Source organism: Lolium rigidum, chromosome 1 (genome assembly GCF_022539505.1).
Source record: "Lolium rigidum isolate FL_2022 chromosome 1, APGP_CSIRO_Lrig_0.1, whole genome shotgun sequence".
NCBI lineage: Eukaryota > Viridiplantae > Streptophyta > Magnoliopsida > Poales > Poaceae > Lolium > Lolium rigidum.
This window is the reverse complement of record NC_061508.1, coordinates 168198798-168216719: the sequence shown is the minus strand read 5'-3', so window position 1 is coordinate 168216719 and position 17922 is coordinate 168198798. Positions and strand designations below refer to the sequence as shown.

At 46.9% G+C, this 17922-nt stretch overlaps 1 protein-coding gene across 1 annotated transcript; it reads left to right on the top strand.

Moving 5' to 3' along the window:
• The first annotated feature begins 6121 nt into the window (after nucleotides 1–6121).
• LOC124653362 (cell division cycle protein 48 homolog) lies at nucleotides 6122–12618 on the top strand. The gene is made up of 4 exons (XM_047192431.1): nucleotides 6122–6548; nucleotides 6642–8601; nucleotides 8814–8824; nucleotides 12254–12618. The coding sequence occupies exons 1-4, from the start codon at nucleotides 6122–6124 to the stop codon at nucleotides 12616–12618; spliced, it is 2763 nt and encodes a 920-aa protein (XP_047048387.1).
• Nucleotides 12619–17922: the final 5304 nt, after the last annotated feature.

Genomic DNA, 17922 nt, shown 5'->3' with positions numbered 1-17922 from the left:
GCTAATGGCACATATGATTTTATATGCATGAACTATTATTATACTTCAATTGCATGCACTATATATATGGTTGCTGAATCAAGAAAATATGATGCTTCAAATGCTCTGATCAAGTGAAGAAGCAATCTGCATGCCTCAAATGCTAAATCGAGCGGTAAGCAGCGTGCTTGTGCAAGCAACTCTTAAAGGTTCGAAAATTGCAGTCGTGTTCTTGATGCCTCACTCTTCTACCTATGAAAAATATGGCTCTAGTTTCCTTCCCCATTGTCATGTTTTTCATTACGACATCTTACTCAATGGCGTAGCTTTGGCAGGGAAACACATACCTCCACCTAAAATTGACATGAATATGGAATGTGGCCTATTCACTTCGACAACTGGTCATGTTGCAATTTTGTAGTCCGGGGTGTTGCTTCTCAAAATTAATGGTATAAATATGTGTATAGGTGGTTGCGGACATACCTTGATCAATTGGACAACTATATGAGCTACTACACCTCAATATAATGTGCATTGGCCTCCATTTTGAAGAACGGTGGCGTGTTCCCCACCGGACACCTGCAGCACGACACCATGTAGCACAATTGTAATATTCAAGATATGAGACAACCAGACAAACTGCAGGCAACCCGAATTCATAGATCGGTATGTGGCGTGCATACCTTGAAAAGCTCCAATTTCTACAAATCGCACCAAATGCATCTTGCTTGACCGATAGAAATTTCACGAGCTCGTAGGACAAACATATTGCTTAGCTGATTGCCGCTATTTTTATAGCAGCAATTAAGAAGTTAATATTTGAGTATCTTCCCAATCAAACGCTCAAAAACTATATTCATTGGTAAACTTATGGAAAATTGATAGAAAAAAATACCAATTCAGCACCACAAGAACTGTGGGCGTAGTTTTTCTTTTCTTTGTAGAACATCAACATGGGCACTTCTGCTCCGGTGCTCCTCCCCTGGAAAAAATATGGGCGCGTAAAATATAATAACGGTGGAGATCTTTCCATAGATGTTCGTAAGAAGGCTCACGATCGTAATTTTGAGTGTAGGTCCACCGTCCGTACAACCATGTACAGGCCCGTATGGTCCGTGTTGTGTTGTACCTCAGTTTATACGTATCTACGGTCACGTGAGTGTGCCGTAATAGAAAAATGCTATAAAGATCTTGCTCATGTGACCTCTTCTTTTTCCTTGCGCGGCGTATACATACCGTATCAACATAGAAAAAAATATCAACTATGATCCTTCAACTTAGTTTAGGGGGGAGCACCGGAGTAGCCCTCCAACATGGGAACACTAAAACTCATACAAACAAACTTTACATTGCAAAGATAACTGTAGAAGTTCAAGCTCTTGCCTTTTTCTCTGAATCCATTGCATCCAGAAGTGAGAAACTTGACCCAAAAAACTCACCATTAGTTATGCTGACAATTCCTTGTGATATAAGGAACCAGAGGGAACCGTTGTGCACGTCCAGGATGCCCTAGAAGAAACAGAAAATGCTGAATCAGAAAAAGGATATTCTTGTCTTGGAGGAGGATGTTGTGCTCGCTTGGGATACCGGGAAGACAACCTCTCCATGCCTCCACGCACATCGTCGAGGTCATTGAAGCGCCAACCAGGACGTCCTCGTACACTACCGGGAATACCTTGCCGCGGCGTCTAGGGCGCCTCCGCAAACACTGTTGAAGGCGCCGTCATGCACGCCATGGACGGCTTCGCCCTAGAAGCCTTAGGCGCCGCGCACTCCATAGATAGCTTCTTACCTGAAATCGTTTGTCGTGTATGCCATGCGAATCTTCGACGGCACACCATGCGACGGACGCGGGAGTGGTTCTGGCGGACGCGGCTGTTGTCCTCATGGTCACGCAAGGGCCTTCCACCTAGATGTCACCAGTGTGGGAACGATGGAACCCACGACCTCTCCGACGCAACAACATCCAAGCCGACGGCGGGCGAGTCGAGCAAGCCGGCATTTAGTCTCCAGATCCCATCATCTGATTATCCTATCCGATGTTGTGGTCTAAAAGATAAATTAGGCAAGAAATAGATTTCAGAAGCAAATTATGCTACGGGATTTGGCTTGCGTATGTAGCTGTTAAGTTACAACGTAATTTTAGGATCTAATTGCTGGCGTGGTGGATGGTTGGGGGATGTGGGAGAACAACGGAATGTGGACCGTGTGGTGCGCGTGAATGAACGGCGGAGATTCAATTTTCCAACGGCACTTCGTGCCTAACAACATCCAAACCGACGGCGGGCGAGTCGAGCAAGCCGGCAATTAGTCTCCAGATCCCATCATCTGATTGTCCGATGTTGTGGTCTAAAAGATAAATTAGGCAAGAAATAGATTTCAGGAGAAAATTGTGCTACGGGATTTGGCTTGCGTATGTAGTTGTTAAGTTACAACGTAATTTTAGGATCTAATTGCTGGCGTGGTGTATGGTTGGGGGATGTGGGAGAACAACGGAATGTGGACTGTGTGATGCGCGTGAATGAACGGCGGAGATTCAATTTTCCAACGGCACTTCGTGCCTTTATAAGTAGTAGAGATGGGGTTATGTGGTTGTGTGTGTCCTCTTCTGCAAGTTGCACGATGCCAGGTGGCAAATTGTTCAGTCTTATTACAAGGGGACGAGGGTTATGTTTACTTGAAGATGTGCAACCAAGATCTTGCGAGGTTCCATGCAAATATGTATGAGTGGGATTGAGCATGTGTCTGCTTCTGCATGGTGCACACAATCTTACCGATTCTTCCTACAGAGTACAGACCCCATGGATAAACACCAGTTGTTTAAGATAGCTAGGATGATCAGATTTTAGTCATATCCTTAGGAGAAGTAAGTTTATTTTATTTGTTCAGTGGAAACTATTTGTTTGAAGCGCTTGACTATTGTGTAGACCTATATTTGTTTGATGGAATCTATTTGTTTTATACAAGTTTTATAGTGATTGGCATTTTTAATAACCATCCATCCACCCTGATCTAATGGTGGTAAATAGACGAAACCAAACAGACGGAACCAAAAATATGGAACCGGAACCAAAATCTGTGGGACCGAAACCTCTAATATATTTTACGAATACTATAAAAAACGAATGTCCTTTAGAGCGGCCGAAGCATCCAATGAAACTGCACAAATCTTAAAGTCACCGGTCATTTTGCAACCAGCGAGCCGGAATAAACCAGCTAAACCGTGACCCAACCGCCGGTTTAGCACTGAACCGGAGATTCGGTCCGACCGGTTCAGCTATCTTAGCGCTGGAAAAATTAAAATAAATTTGCGAGAGTGGGATTCGAACCATTCACTCAGGTGGGCGCACGATGGAGATCTCTCACTCTGACCAACTAAGATGGTGCTTCTTATTGTTCATGAAATAGAAATTAGTCTTTTGTATTATAGCACCTACACTGTAGAACTGAGAACTGTATAAACATGACACTTATCTGCTTCGCTCCTTGCACTTACAGCCTGCCCTGCATGCAAAATAGATACACTGGTGTGCTAACCTACTTAGCTGTTTTTTGGCTGTAGACCTTTCTTAGCGCACATAATAGTAGGGAGGTGAATAGCTGTCAAAAGTGCCGGGCAGATTTGGAGCCCAATAAAACACCGGCAACCCCGCGCCGGCCCCTACGGAGAGGGCACCGATCGGGCCCTCCGGCGCCTCGGGTGATGTCAATTTTGTGCGTGGGCTCCGCCTGTCATCCGCACGACCCCAATCTCTACAAGTTTCCCTCAAATCTCCCCCTCCCGAAACAAGTAGTTTGCTTGATTGCTTTATTGCCTGCCTGCTTGAAGAACGTGTTTACTGATGATGATATGCATGTATCTGAAACACTTCAATACATATGGTCGTTTAAGTTGAGCTCTGATGAAGTCCAATTATATGTGCTAAAAAGTGTTGATTTGAACTTTCTGATGTATTTGTGTATTTCGTCCATATAGTGATATCTACTCCCTCCGTTCCTTTCTATAGTGCCTATAGATTTTTGGCATTTGTTTCAGAATATAAGGTTGTAGCTTAGTTTTTTTTCAATTACCCCCTCCCCGTTCAGCTCCCAAATCGTTCTGCTCCTAAATTTATTATGGTAAGTTAGGAAGATAAGGATTTCCCAAATTTTATGTTGATCTCAAATCGTTTAGCTAGGGATCTTGTGTAAAAAATACTCGTGCGCTAATTTCCGTGCCAAAAAACTATAGGCACTATAGAATGGAACAGAGGGAGTATTAGAGATAATGTTCTGCAGAGAACTGAGGCAATAGTTCACATCCGTGTTTGTATTTCTGACATACTACTCATCAAAATTCTACATCATCAACACACTAGTGAGCATTTCATAACCACACGCATAAAACATCACTTTTACATCATCAACGCGCTAGAGTTGGCCATTCTAGCAGCACTCCTACATTATCATTAAGCGTGTCCCTAGCTGCTGTCCTCCTGCTAGCCCAGCGCGTCGCCGGCCTGTGCTCCTGATAGCACGTTGAGGCCACGGGTCGACCCATATAAAAATAGGCTATGGCCTCGTTGGCCCGATGGGTATTTCGGGTCGACCCAAATTTTAGTAGTGTATGTTGCTTTCTCTTATGCATAGTCCTCACATGCTAATAGATGTGCAGTTGAAAGTAAAACGATAAAATTATTTTTTCCGAGTCAAGCAACTCTAGAGACTAGGCGTTATACCTACATCATACGTACATGGTGTTAGAAATAATTACGATCCTTGAGTTCAGCTGGCTCGCTAGGATGATCAATGTGTCTATGATGTATTTACAACGCCTAGCTAACTAGGTAGGATCTATCAGCTAGCGTGTGTACTCGCACGTCTTGCCGGAAGACCAGCCGAGCCATTGACGTATTCTTAGCAAACTGGCCATCTGCTAGACCTAGAGGTGAGCAAGTAGAACATGTGAGACGACGAGCTGAATGGAGAACGATGGTGAGCGGGAGGTAGACACGAAATAGATCAGCGGGGATGCAACTAATATGAGATGGGAAAGCAAAGTGGGTCGGCCCTGCTGACCCAACGGGTCATTCGGAGCCGGCCCCGTTGACCCAAATTCCGTTTGAGGCCGACCCACCTGACCCATTGGCCCTGAATTTTTGGGTCGGGCCAGCGACCCAGCGGGTCGACCCGGCCCAATCCCATCCTGAGATTTAATCAACGGCTAAGAAAAAATACATTAGACGGAACCCGGATTTGATTAGACGGAATCAAAGTTCCGTGCCAATCACCGTAAAAGAGCTCTTTTATACAAGTTTTATGTGAAACTATTGTTGTCATACCTATAGAATATATTTCGGGTGCTTATTTAATATTATGTGATTATCTTTATTAAGTTCGAAACTATTTATATACCGTGAGTCCGTGAAGTGATTTGTTCCATCCTGATGGCTTTGACCTTATTCACATCACATTCGGTTGTTTTGGAATAACTGTTTCCTATCTTCAGGAAACCGTCTTGCTCGGGCCGGTCGCCACTCTCCGGCTGGCGCAAGCCTCATTTGTCACGCTTAATTTTCTTAACCGTAGGCCGTGTTGCTGATGTTTCTATAGGATGTTCTTAGCGTTGCTATGTACAAGTTCACAAAGCATAATTGACAAAGAGTATCGCCGGTACTTGTAGTGCTCCCAATATATCTCCCATCAGTGGGTCTGAAGCAGATCGAGGCCTCGGAAGTTGCAGCCTAGAGAAATTGATCCTTCACCGACAAGAACGGAGCCAGCACAAACGAGAACAAAACGGTGTAACCCGCTCGAACAAGGGTGAAATAGAGATCGACCGGTATAATTTAGGAACCGACTTATATTCTCAAAAAGGGGAAAAAAATATAGGAACCGACTCTTGAGTTCGGATCGGAATCCGCTACGGACACGTATACCGCCGGCAGCCGGCAGATTCCGTACCGGCCCCGTCAGCGCACGCTAGCTAGTATACGTACTATATATTCACCGCGCCGGGACATCTCTCCAAATCACGTAGTAGCGCAGAAGCACCTAGACGGCAGACGATTCCAGCAAAGCGCAGAAGCCCGATTCGATCGAGTCGATCTTTTAGATCGGCAGAAACTTGATCGATCGAGGCAATCCTCTGCTGCTACGCACCATGGATCTTGATCAAGAGGTCTCCGCCAAGCGGGACTACAGCACGGCGATCCTGGAGCCCAGCAAGAAGAGGTCGCCGAACCGCCTCGTCGTGGACGACGCCGAGGGCGGCGTGGCCGTCGACAGCTCGGCGGTGGCGCTGAGCCTCGCCACCATGGAGGCGCTCAACCTGTTCGAGGGCGACGCGGTGACGCTCCGCGGCAAGCGCAGGCGCGAGACGGTGTGCTACGCGAGGAAGGACGACACGTGCCCGGACGGCATGGCGCGGCTCAACCGCGTCGTCCGCGGCAACCTCCGGCTGCACCTCAGCGACCTCGTCACCGTCAACCCCTGCGCCAACATCAAGCAGGCCACCAAGATCGCCTGCAGCCCGTTCGAGGACTCAGTCGAAGGCATCAGCGGCAACCTGTTTGAGGCCTACCTGACACGTAAGTACTATATACACTACTACCATCGATCGATTAATTACTTGATCTTTGATTCGTTTGCTTAATTAGCTCTAACATGATCGATCGATGCAGCCTACTTCAAGGGCCAGCTGCGGCCGGTGCGCAAGGGCGATCGCTTCAAGGTGCACGGCCACTTGCATGCCGTGGAGTTCAAGATCGTCGACACGGCCCCCGACGAGTTCGTCATCGTCACGGACCAGACGGAGATGTACCTCCAGGACCCCCTCAGGCGGGAGGAGGAGGAGAGGCTCGACGGCCCGGGCTACGACGACGTTGGCGGCGTCCGCAAGCAGCTCGCGCAGATCCGCGAGATGGTCGAGCTGCCGCTGCGCCACCCCAAGCTGTTCCACACGCTCGGCGTCAAGCCACCCAAGGGGATCCTGCTCTACGGCCCGCCCGGCACCGGCAAGACGCTGCTCGCGCGCGCCATCGCCTCCGAGTCCGGCGCCCACTTCCTCGTCGTCAACGGGCCGGAGATCATGTCCGCCATGGCCGGCCAGAGCGAGGCCAACCTGCGCAAGGTTTTCGAGGAGGCCGAGGCCAAGTCGCCGTCCATCATCTTCATGGACGAGATCGACGCCATCGCGCCCAACCGCGAGAAGACGCACGGCGAGGTGGAGCGCCGCATCGTGTCGCAGCTGCTCACGCTCATGGACGGCCTCCGCCAGCGCGCGCAGGTCATGGTCATCGGCGCCACCAACCGCCCCAACAGCCTCGACCCGGCGCTCCGCCGCTTCGGCCGCTTTGACAAGGAGATTGACATCGGCGTGCCCGACGAGGTCGGCCGCCTCGAGATCCTCCGCATCCACTCCAAGAACATGCCCCTCGCGGATGACGTCGACCTCGAGCGCATCGGCAAGGACACGCACGGCTTCGTCGGCGCCGACCTCGCGGCGCTCTGCTCCGAGGCTGCCTTCCAGTGCATCCGCCAGAAGATGGACGTGATCGATCTTGAGGACGACACCATCGACGTGGAGGTGCTCAACTCCATGTCCATCACCATGGGCGACCTCAAGCACGCCATGGAGGTGACCAAGCCCTCGGCGCTACGCGAGACCGGCCTGGTGGAGGTCCCCAAGGTGACGTGGGAGGACGTGGGCGGCCTGGAGGACGTCAAGCTGGAGCTCCAGGAGACGGTGCAGTACCCGGTGGAGCACCCGGAGATGTTCGAGATGTTCGGCATGGAGCCGTCAAAGGGCGTGCTCTTCTACGGCCCGCCGGGCTGCGGCAAGACGCTTCTGGCCAAGGCCATCGCCAGGGAGTGCAATGCCAACTTCATCAGCGTCAAGGGGCCCGAGCTGCTCACCATGTGGTTCGGCGAGAGCGAGTCCAACGTCCGCGACCTGTTCGACAAGGCGCGCCAGTCGGCGCCCTGCGTCCTCTTCTTTGACGAGCTCGACTCGATCGCCGTCAAGCGCGGGAACAACGTCGGAGACGCAGGCGGCACGTCGGACCGGGTGCTGAACCAGCTGCTGACGGAGATGGACGGGATCAACGCCAAGAAGACGGTGTTCGTCATCGGGGCCACCAACAGGCCGGACATCATCGACCCGGCCCTGCTCCGGCCGGGGCGGCTCGACCAGCTCATCTACATCCCGCTCCCCGACGAGCCGTCGCGTTTGCAGATCTTCAAGTCGTGCCTGCGCCGGACCCCTCTCTCTCGCCGCGTCAACCTCCCGGACCTGGCCCGCTCCACGGCCGGGTACAGCGGCGCAGACATCACGGAGATATGCCAGCGCGCCTGCAAGCTCGCGATACGCGAGGTCATCCAGAAGAGCACCCTTGTTGGAAAGGCATTGGCCATGGCCGACGCGGAGATGACCAGGAAGCACTTCTTGGGGGCTATGAAGCACGCCAGGCGGAGCGTCAGCGATCTAGACGTGCTGAAGTACGAGTACTTTGCTCAGAAGTTCAAGCAGGGTGGGAGCTTCGAAGAGCCGGCGCCACGGGTGCAGCAGGTGAAACCGCCGGAGGGGCATCTGGAGCTGAAGGCCGCGGCGGATGTCGACGCTACATTGGACGAGGAGTCGCTGTATTAATTTACCAGCTAGTAGTAGTACGAGGAGGTTGTCTAATTTGCAAAATTTATGAGAATTTGCTTCACTGAGTACGCTATATCGGCTTGTGTTGTGTGTTATCAAGAGTTTATTTACATATATATAGACGTACTTTGGAGTTTGGAATTAGTGGTTTTGCGATCTTTGAGCATTGAATTATCTGGTAACTTTTTTTTTTGTACTGTAGTGATAGAGCAGGTTGTTGCAGCTGATGGCCAATTTTTAAAAAACCGACATGACCGAAGCACAACGACGCACAACATCAAACATTGACATCCACTGTCATTGACAACACGCCAACTGCTAGAAAGTTTCTCCAAAATAACCCACCGTGATTCTTTTGTGGAGTAACTTATAGTTTAGATAAGCATATGCTAACGATAAGTTATGGTATTATACGCAGAAATAATGTGATCGAAACAACTACAATCATGGTGAGGTTAAGTACCAACGTCTCTATGGATCTAGTGGACAAATTAATCAAGTCTCTTGAAATCCACACGCATGGTGATACCCCGGCAAAAATACAGTAGTGCCAAAATGGTCAAAACCTGAACTAGATGGATGAAAATAAATTTTGACGGTCCGCTGGATAGGGACGGTGGAAGGGTGGGAGTAGTAGTGGTCGTGATTGTGCGAGACCATATGGGTGAGTTAGTAGTCGCTAAATGCCGCAGATATGAGCATATCACTGATCTAGGGATAGCGGAATTGTTAGCTTGATGTGATGTTGTCATGATGGCTAAGGCGAGAGGTTGGACACACATAGTTGTGGAGGCAGATTGCCAGCTGCTTGTCATAGCATGGGAGAAGAGTGAGGGGCACATCCCAGCCTCTAATCAGGTGTTAAGAGAGATGAAAGCTATTGTCTCCAACTTCCAGGGTTTTAGGTTTGTTTTGCTAGGAGAGAGGGTAATAAAGCGGTATTTACATTAGTTTTTTAGTTGTAATTTTTTGAACAAATCCCTAGATTTCTTAGTTTTTTAGTTCATCATCGCCGGACGAAGCATATCGAGCTCATATTTATTTTGTTCGCGAACAGGTTGCTCTTGGTCACATACGTGTGCTACACGTACCCACCTCTCAGCAGTTTGCGGATATCAAGACCAAAGGACTCCCTACAACGTCCTTCGAGGAGTTTCGGTCCAGTCTTTGCGTCCGTCCTGCCGACGCTTCGACTGGGGGGGGGGGGTGTTGAGATATGTACATGTATCCATTGTAGTTATGACTATATATTCTGTAGTTATGACCAGCCCACCTCCTTTCTTATATAGTCGAGGACGTGACCTATATATATATATATATATATGTACCCATATGCACCTATAAATATATTGTGCATTACAACTATTCTACACTGTAGTGTCCTAAGTTCATCGATCTTTGCATGACAAACAACTTCATGTCCCTCAAATGCGTGAGTATACAATCGAGTCATCAATTGAATACATGAATGATGCATGATACATATCAGTAGTTACCATTGAAGAAAGTTAATTTTTTTCGATAAGGGACGCTTTATTACTCAAATAGTTTTAAGTATTACATCCAGCCTCTGCATAATCAAGATGCACACAGTCGATTAAGAGTCTAGGATCCATCAAAAAAGTGATACAAGAAAAGATAAAAGCCAACTACTATAACACTCCGTTGGCTTCAATCCTCCGACTATGCAGCCACCCATGTTGGGAAATAAACTCCGTGGCCGTGTTCTCCAATCGTGTAGACACCTCCATAAAGAGGTTGCGATCCTCCAAACGCTGAAGTGGTGACCATGAACGGAGCAAAGCCGTACACCGGTAGATGACCTGCATAAGAGAAGAATTTTTGTCATTAAAAACCTTGTCATTTCTACATAGCCAAAGCGACCATGCAACCGGAATCGCTCCCACTCTGATAATCGTTTTGTACCTAGAATCCACCCCATTAAGTTAATTGCCAAAAATGTTTGCAATGCTACGGGGAGGGTATAAGGTAGAACCTATCTGAATGATTGACCATATAGATCTAGCAACACGACAGTTGAAGAAAAGGTTTTTTATTGTCTCTTCCTCGTGACAGAACACACATTTCGTACAACCATGCCAGTGGCGCTTTACAAGGTTATCTTTGGTAAGAATCACACCTCGACGAAGATACCATGCAAAGACCTTTGTTTTGAGAGGTATCTTCATCTTCCAGATGTGTTTATTATTTAAAACCGGTTGTGCCGATAGGCATAATGCTTTGTACATGGAGCTAACCGAAAATATGCCATTTTTGGTGAGACTCCAACAGAATTCATCTGTTCCCTGAACCAGCTGGATAGAACCTAACCGCTGAAGTAGTTCATTCCAGGAATCTAGTCGAGGACCGACAAGATTACGCCTGAACGTCATAGAGGGGGGAGAAGATTCCATCACCTTCTGTAATGTATCCCCTTTGTGACGAACAATACTGTACAAGGTTGGATACTGTTCACGAAGAGTGGTTGTTCCCAACCATCGATCCTCCCAGAACCGTATCTCTGCCCCATTCTTGATGGAGAAAGAACCAAATGGGAAAAAGTGCTTCTTAGTTGCCATGATGCTGGCCCAAAAATGTGAATCTCCTGGTTTCCAAAGGACCTGGGAGATCGCCTTTGAGCCAACATACTTTTTCCGCAAAAGTTGTTGCCATACCCCATCCTCCGTTAACAACCTGGCTAGCCATTTACCGAGCAAAGCCCTGTTCTTAACTTCAAGATCGTGAAAAACAAGTCCACCTTGATCTTTTGGACGGCATACAACACTCCATTTAGTTAACCGGTATTTTTTCTTCTCACTATCCCCTTGCCAAAAAAATCTTGATCGGAAATAATCCAATCTATGCAAGACTCCTTTTGGTAAATGGAAGAAACAAATCATATACAGTACCATATTTGTGAGTACCAAATTAATGAGAACTAGTCTTCCACCAAGGGATAGTAACTTTCCTTTCCAACTAGTAAGACGCTTTTGAAGTCTTTCATCAACAATTTTCCATTCAGCCAAAGTGAGTCTCCGATAGTGTATCAGAATCCCCAGGTAGCTAATTGGAAAAGAACCAATCCCACAGCCAAAGAATTCAGCATATGAGTTGGCCACATCGACGGCCTCACCGAAACAAAACAATTCGCTCTTATGGAAATTAATCTTAAGCCCGGACAACTGCTCAAATGCTGAAAGAATTAATTTCAGATTTTGTGCCTTTTCCAAGTCATGATCCCTAAATATAATTGTGTCATCAGCGTACTGAAGAATGGATAAGCCGCCATCAACTAAGTGGGGGACTACACCTTCAATTTGGCCATCGATCTTAGCGCGCTCTATTATAATTGCAAGCATATCCACCACAATGTTAAATAACATTGGAGATAGCGGATCACCTTGCCTCAACCCTTTTTTGGTCTGAAAGTATTTACCAATGTCATCATTGACCTTAATGGCAACACTCCCACCAAAAACAAAGTTATTAATAAGAGCACGCCAATCCTCAGAAAAACCTTTCATCCTTAGGGTCTGTTGAAGAAATGATCACTTAACTTTATCATAGGCTTTTTCAAAGTCGATCTTGAGTATTACCCCGTTCAACTTTTTGCGATGCATCTCATGAATTTTTTCATGTAAGGTGTTCACCCCACGCCTGACGTCGTGCACCTCGTCCGCGCGACCAAGGAGGACGACGAGACGCGGACGACGGCGGAGTTCAGCTTCGCGCTCGAGGGAGCCGTGAAAGTCAAGTCCCAGAAGATGAGGCACACGTTCGACCGTCAGAACCCTTACTGCCTGTTTGCTTACCTGCCACTGGAGGAGCCAAGCTCGACGTCGACGGACCGCCTCGTTGTTCGGTGCTGCGTCGAAGTTGGCCCTGCCATAGTTCTGACACCCGTCCGGTGGCACGCTGTTACTATCCCAACCACCGTGATTCTGAACCCTGTCCCGCCGCCCTCCGAATCAGTACTAACTCCTCTACTTAGCGCTATGCATGGTTGAGACTTTGTTGGTTATTCTGTCCTGTCTCCCTCGTCCTATGTTTGTCTCTCCGTTGGGCGGATGGAGACCTTCACCTGCACTCGGCGTTGTAATAGTTTGGTTAACTAGCATCTGGTGGCTACTGGAATTAAAACTTGAAACTCGCTAGTTAAACGAGTAACTCATGAATCGATTCGGCTCGATTCGAACTCGACATATAACGAGTTGAGCCGATTTTCAATTTTGATTGTTAAACGATTTTGAGATAAACGATCCGAGTAAACCTAGCCCACAAGTAGCTCGTTTAGCTCGATAAAAAATCAACATTAGGTCGTTTAATTTGGTGAAAGAAGCTAATCCAGTCCAAGTGCATGTCGGCCAAGCCCAGTAAAGCTATATGATAACTCAAGTATACTTGTGGTTTGTTAACTTGCCTTGCAATGTGTGTGGTTAATATGGTATATGATTTGTCTAATGATCACCTAACATTATTCCTACAATATAATTATTGATTGGTGTGGTTTATCGATAGTATTGTTATGGTACCATATTTCTAATGCTTGTTTTACATAACTTATGTCCAAATAATCAGAAAACATGCATCATTTTTGTGTGAAACACAGTACAAACGCAAACGCTCACACATACGTACATACAGTCACCTCTATGAACGCACGTACATCCTACCCCTATGAGTACATCCGAGAGACTGAGTCCAACAAACTGATCCTAAAATCACCACAGACGACTCGCTGTCAACGGGAACATCGTCTCTCACTAAAGAATATATCTCGTCTTTATAAGACACAAAAGTGTTAAATCTGGGATTTAAACTCTTGTGGGTTGGGGTGCCCTCCTAACCACCCAACTACGGTTTGGTTCTCAATGCATCATATAGTGTACATGTTTCTTTTAACATTTTTTAACGTGCTACTCGAACTACTCGCGAGCTTTATGAATCGAGATGAGTTTCAAATCTAAACTCGATTGTTAAATGAGTCGAGTCAATCTAACTCGCTAGTTGAGCGAGCTTTAACGAGTCGAGCCGAGCTGGTTCTGCTCAGCTTGAATTCTAGCCCTAGCTATGGTCGCATTGTGGATTTTGTTTAATCTATGTGCATTGCAAGTTTGATGTCACAACATTCATATCGATTCAAGAATTTAAGGACCATTTAGGGACACGGGGGCAAAATTTTCTATACCTTCATCAACAACATCAAGTGCGGTCTGGTAAGGGAGCGAGGGATGGGGCTTGCCTGTGCCCGCATCCGTGCGCCTGGCCGTTCATTCTTCATCACACGGTTTTGTTTTGAGATTCTCGCCTATTCCTTTTTTTCTGGTACGAAAAAACACAACAACTACCTCATTATATCCGCGGCTGTATCCTTCGTCTCCATTAGTCTTCCTTGCGGCGGCCGCCGCCGTCTTCTTCCCTATTCTCTGCCTCAGCGTCCCTGGTCTTCACAGCCTTCCTCGCAGTGACGGGACGCATGGAGGAGTCAACGGCGGAGCCATAGTCTGTGCCCAGTTAGCTTCATAAGGACTACAACGGAAATTAGTGGACAAAGCAATGATCTCCATGGGCAAATGAATGTCGGCCTGGCGAACTCTGCCCAGGCTCGCTGCCTTCGCAATTGTCACCTATGCTGAGGACCTGGTCTGAAAAGATGGAGGCTGCCGGACCGGCGCCGGTTCCATTCTGCATAGCAACTGTCACCGTGCGCGCGTCTGAGAGGTAGGATCCGGTGGTGGGAGAAACGGGGTAATGATTTGTAGTTGGAGATGGCATGTGCTTAGGCTTCTACGACCTTACCCAATCTTATACATCCTCATAATCAATGGCATTTTATGAACAAAGTATCCCCAGTCCCCAAGGTACTGAACACCAGCGCGGAGATACTTAGGGTGTACTGCAGCTATGCCTGGGCAGAATATGTTTTTTTTTGCGAAAGTTTCACCGATCCATTAATAATCATCAACAATAGTATAAAGATGGCTAAAAGTAATATTTGACGAAAGAAAGGAAAGCGTGAGCGAGATGACAAGAGCCGTCGTGACCGTGGAAACCATGGATGCTGAGGCAGAGAATACAGGGGAGACGGCGGCCGCCACCGCGAGGAAAGCCAATGGAGACGAAGGATGCGCCCGCGGAGACGACGATATGATCCTATTTCTATTTTCTTCCGTGCTAGAAAAGGGAGAAGTGGACAGCTAAAAACGGAACCGTGTGATGCAAAATAGACAGCCGGCGCACGGATGGTCGCACGGGTGCAGGCGCAGGCAAGCCCCGTCCGGGAGCGACAACAAGGAGTTGTGGCTCGCCGTAATTGTCGTTAGTGTTAAATAAAGTTGTACCTAACACATATATGAGCTAGGTATCAGTATGATGTGTAGTACACCAACGACTACATAGAGTGACTGGCTCCTTTCTTTTTTTATCTCTTGCCTCTTTTTGTAATTTTCTTTATGTTTGTCCATGTATATGTTACGGATGGAACTTTTCCATGTTTCTGCTTTTCGGGAGTGGTGTTTTGGCACCCGGAAGCATATGCTCCCGGTTTTTTAAATTTTATTTTAAATACACTTTTAAAATATTGAAAAGTTTGGATATAAAATTTAATAGGTACATCTCGAATTTTTACATGTTCACAAAGTAATTTCACAGAAAACTGACATTTTTAATGTCGTGTGTAAAAAAGATAAATTTTGGTGCAAAAAAAGGCAGTGTACGTGACTTTTTTTTGTCTTTTTCACAAAGTCATAAAAAATGTTGGTTTTTTTGCAAAACTTGATGTACTTCCTCCGTTCCTTTTTAATTGACTCAGATTTAGTATAAATTTATACTAAATTCGAGTCAATTAAAAAAGAACGGAGGGAGTACGTACGTATAATGTCGATACAAAAGCGCGGAAATTTTTGTTCGATTTTTTTTGACATTTCAAAATATTTTTTCGGTGGCAGGAGCATATGCTCCCATTGCCGAATTGAGTTTCTGCTTTTCCATCTACTATATAACAAGTAACCGAGACCAGGTAGAGGTTTCCGTTTTCACCAACATGGTATCAGACCATTCTCTTCCCACGTCATCCCTCTAGCCTAGGATCGATACAAAAATAAGAGAAGAAATCCCAAGAATCAGCCTACGGTATTGTGTCCCGTGATCATCACGGATCAATTACCCTCGCAACAAATCTGATCGGAGGCAGTTGCTCAAGCGCTGAAGAAGTTGAAGCTCAAACAATGTGAGAGGGCATGAAATTGGTGGTAACTCACAACATGTTCCCAACGATATTGGAATCTAACTACGCGGTGGCAGTGTCTACCGGCAACGGGCTTACCCCAAACGTCTCAAAGAGTGTATAATAACATTGAGGTCTTCAGAAGGCTGATGTCCAGATGTGTTGTTTCCAAAGTCGAGAGAAAATGTAATGGAGCCGCCCATAGTTTAGCTCAACTTGCTAGGAATGACAATAGTAGCAGTGTTTGGTATGCTAGGGTTCCATTATGTGGCTCTTAGGGATTACAGGGATTTATGTAATTATAAACTCTGTAAACTCTTGTGAGCTATGAAAAGGTTTTTCCCTCTCAAAAATATAAGAGAAGAAAAGGACTGTGCGACTTGGGTCGCCCTAGCGATTCTTCATCGCTTTTTTCCTCACTCCCTCCGGATGGCATCACCCTTCTCTACGGCGTCGTCCTTTGGCGGCCGCCTTTGGAGCACCGCCGTCCAACAAACTTTCTCACGAGAATCATCTTTCTAGGTGTAGCATAGCGCTGGCCAATTTCCAAAGGAACCAGTCCTGCACAAAATTGAAAAAAATCCCCACGAATCAAGGTTTAGTCAATGAAATTTGTTTAATATGTGGTCTCCCACGTCCTGTGACTGTGAGGCTGTGAAGCATGATCTCTTGAACAGATCTCTGTCGTTGCTCTGAGAAAATAATAGGTTCCTCCTGATACGACGAGCACGGCGCAACCGTGGGAGACGAGTCCCCAGCCGGCTAACCGCAGACGACGAGAAACGGCCTATTTTGAGGCGAGCTTCGAGCTGGAAACGGAACTCTTGTTGCTCTATTTCGAAACTGACGCGCGTAGCATTGAGCAGAATTAAGGCGCCAAGTCTGAACTCTCAGATCCCCCCCTCCGCCTGGCCGCATCTCCTCTGCTCACCGCTGGTCGCCCCCTCCTACCTCGATACTCCCATCGTCGCTGCCGTGTGTCCGGCCTCAAGCCATCGCCCGGACCTGCGCCCGGCGGAGCCACGACCGTACTGCCTCTAGAAGAGGATCCCGGTGAACCCGAAGCCAGCCGGTCGCCATTGCCGCATAAGAACCGACGCGGCGGAGGTGCTAACGGTGCCGCCGGCCCGCCTCCCTCCAGTTTCTCAGGTTCCCTTTATCAAATCCACCACTTCTCCTGCATTGGATTCTCGTGACCTGTGCGATTCCGGCCTCTATCACTTCGCCGGACCGTCCGTTCAGGTAAGAAAACCCTCTGCTGCATGAACTGAGTATACATTTTGTACACCCTATACTTATGTAATAATTCGTTTCCCGTACGGAAGGATTTGTACCCCACCTATGTAATTCAACCATCAAAAAAAAAAAAAATCAACCATCCATGGTTTTTTTCCATCTCGGTTGAGCCCATCCTATAGTCCAACATGAAATGCAGGTGCATCCATCCCATGCTCGTGCACACACTGAATTTGAATGTCTAGTATTAGCTCTGTCCATAAAATGATGTCGGAAGTTTGCAAATTTTGGATGTATCTAGACACGCTTTACCGTATAGATACATCTGAATTTAGACAAAGCTCCAACATCCTTTTATGGATGGAGGGGGTACTTTAATCGATTAGCCTCAAGTCTCAACTAATATTGCAAATGTCTGCAAGTTTGTTATCCCCCAAAAAGTAATAACTGAGGATTCAACTGACCCTTATGTGCCGCTCTCAGTTCACTCCTTGTGGAGCTCTCTTGCCTGTACTTAAGTTATTATGCCCAATAATTTAACTTTTGTTTTGACAGTGATCGGTAATCTTGTGGAGTATGAATGTAGCACCTTCATAAACCACCTGACTAACCAAACCTTTCTTCTGCTATGATTTAGTTGCATCAAACGCAGCTTACCATTGGCGTCTACACTGAAATCAGTTACCTAGTGTTTTATAATTTTGTATACTTTAATTTGATTGTTTTTGTATGGTTCATGTTATACCAGACTCATGTTTGCTCCATTTTTTAGTCCATATGTTGGCACATCAGCTTACAGTAATTGACTACCATTTTGTAAAAATAATAATGGCAGGGTACCTTCACTGAA

What these genes read in the sequence shown, in the direction of transcription:
- LOC124653362 (XM_047192431.1), top strand. Translation starts at nt 6,122, where the DNA reads ATGGATCTTGATCAAGAGGTCTCCGCCAAGCGGGACTACAGCACGGCG. An exon ending in GTTTGAGGCCTACCTGACAC is followed by an intron (nt 6,549 to 6,641) that starts GTAAGTACTATA and finishes CGATCGATGCAG; the next exon opens with CCTACTTCAAGGGCCAGCTG.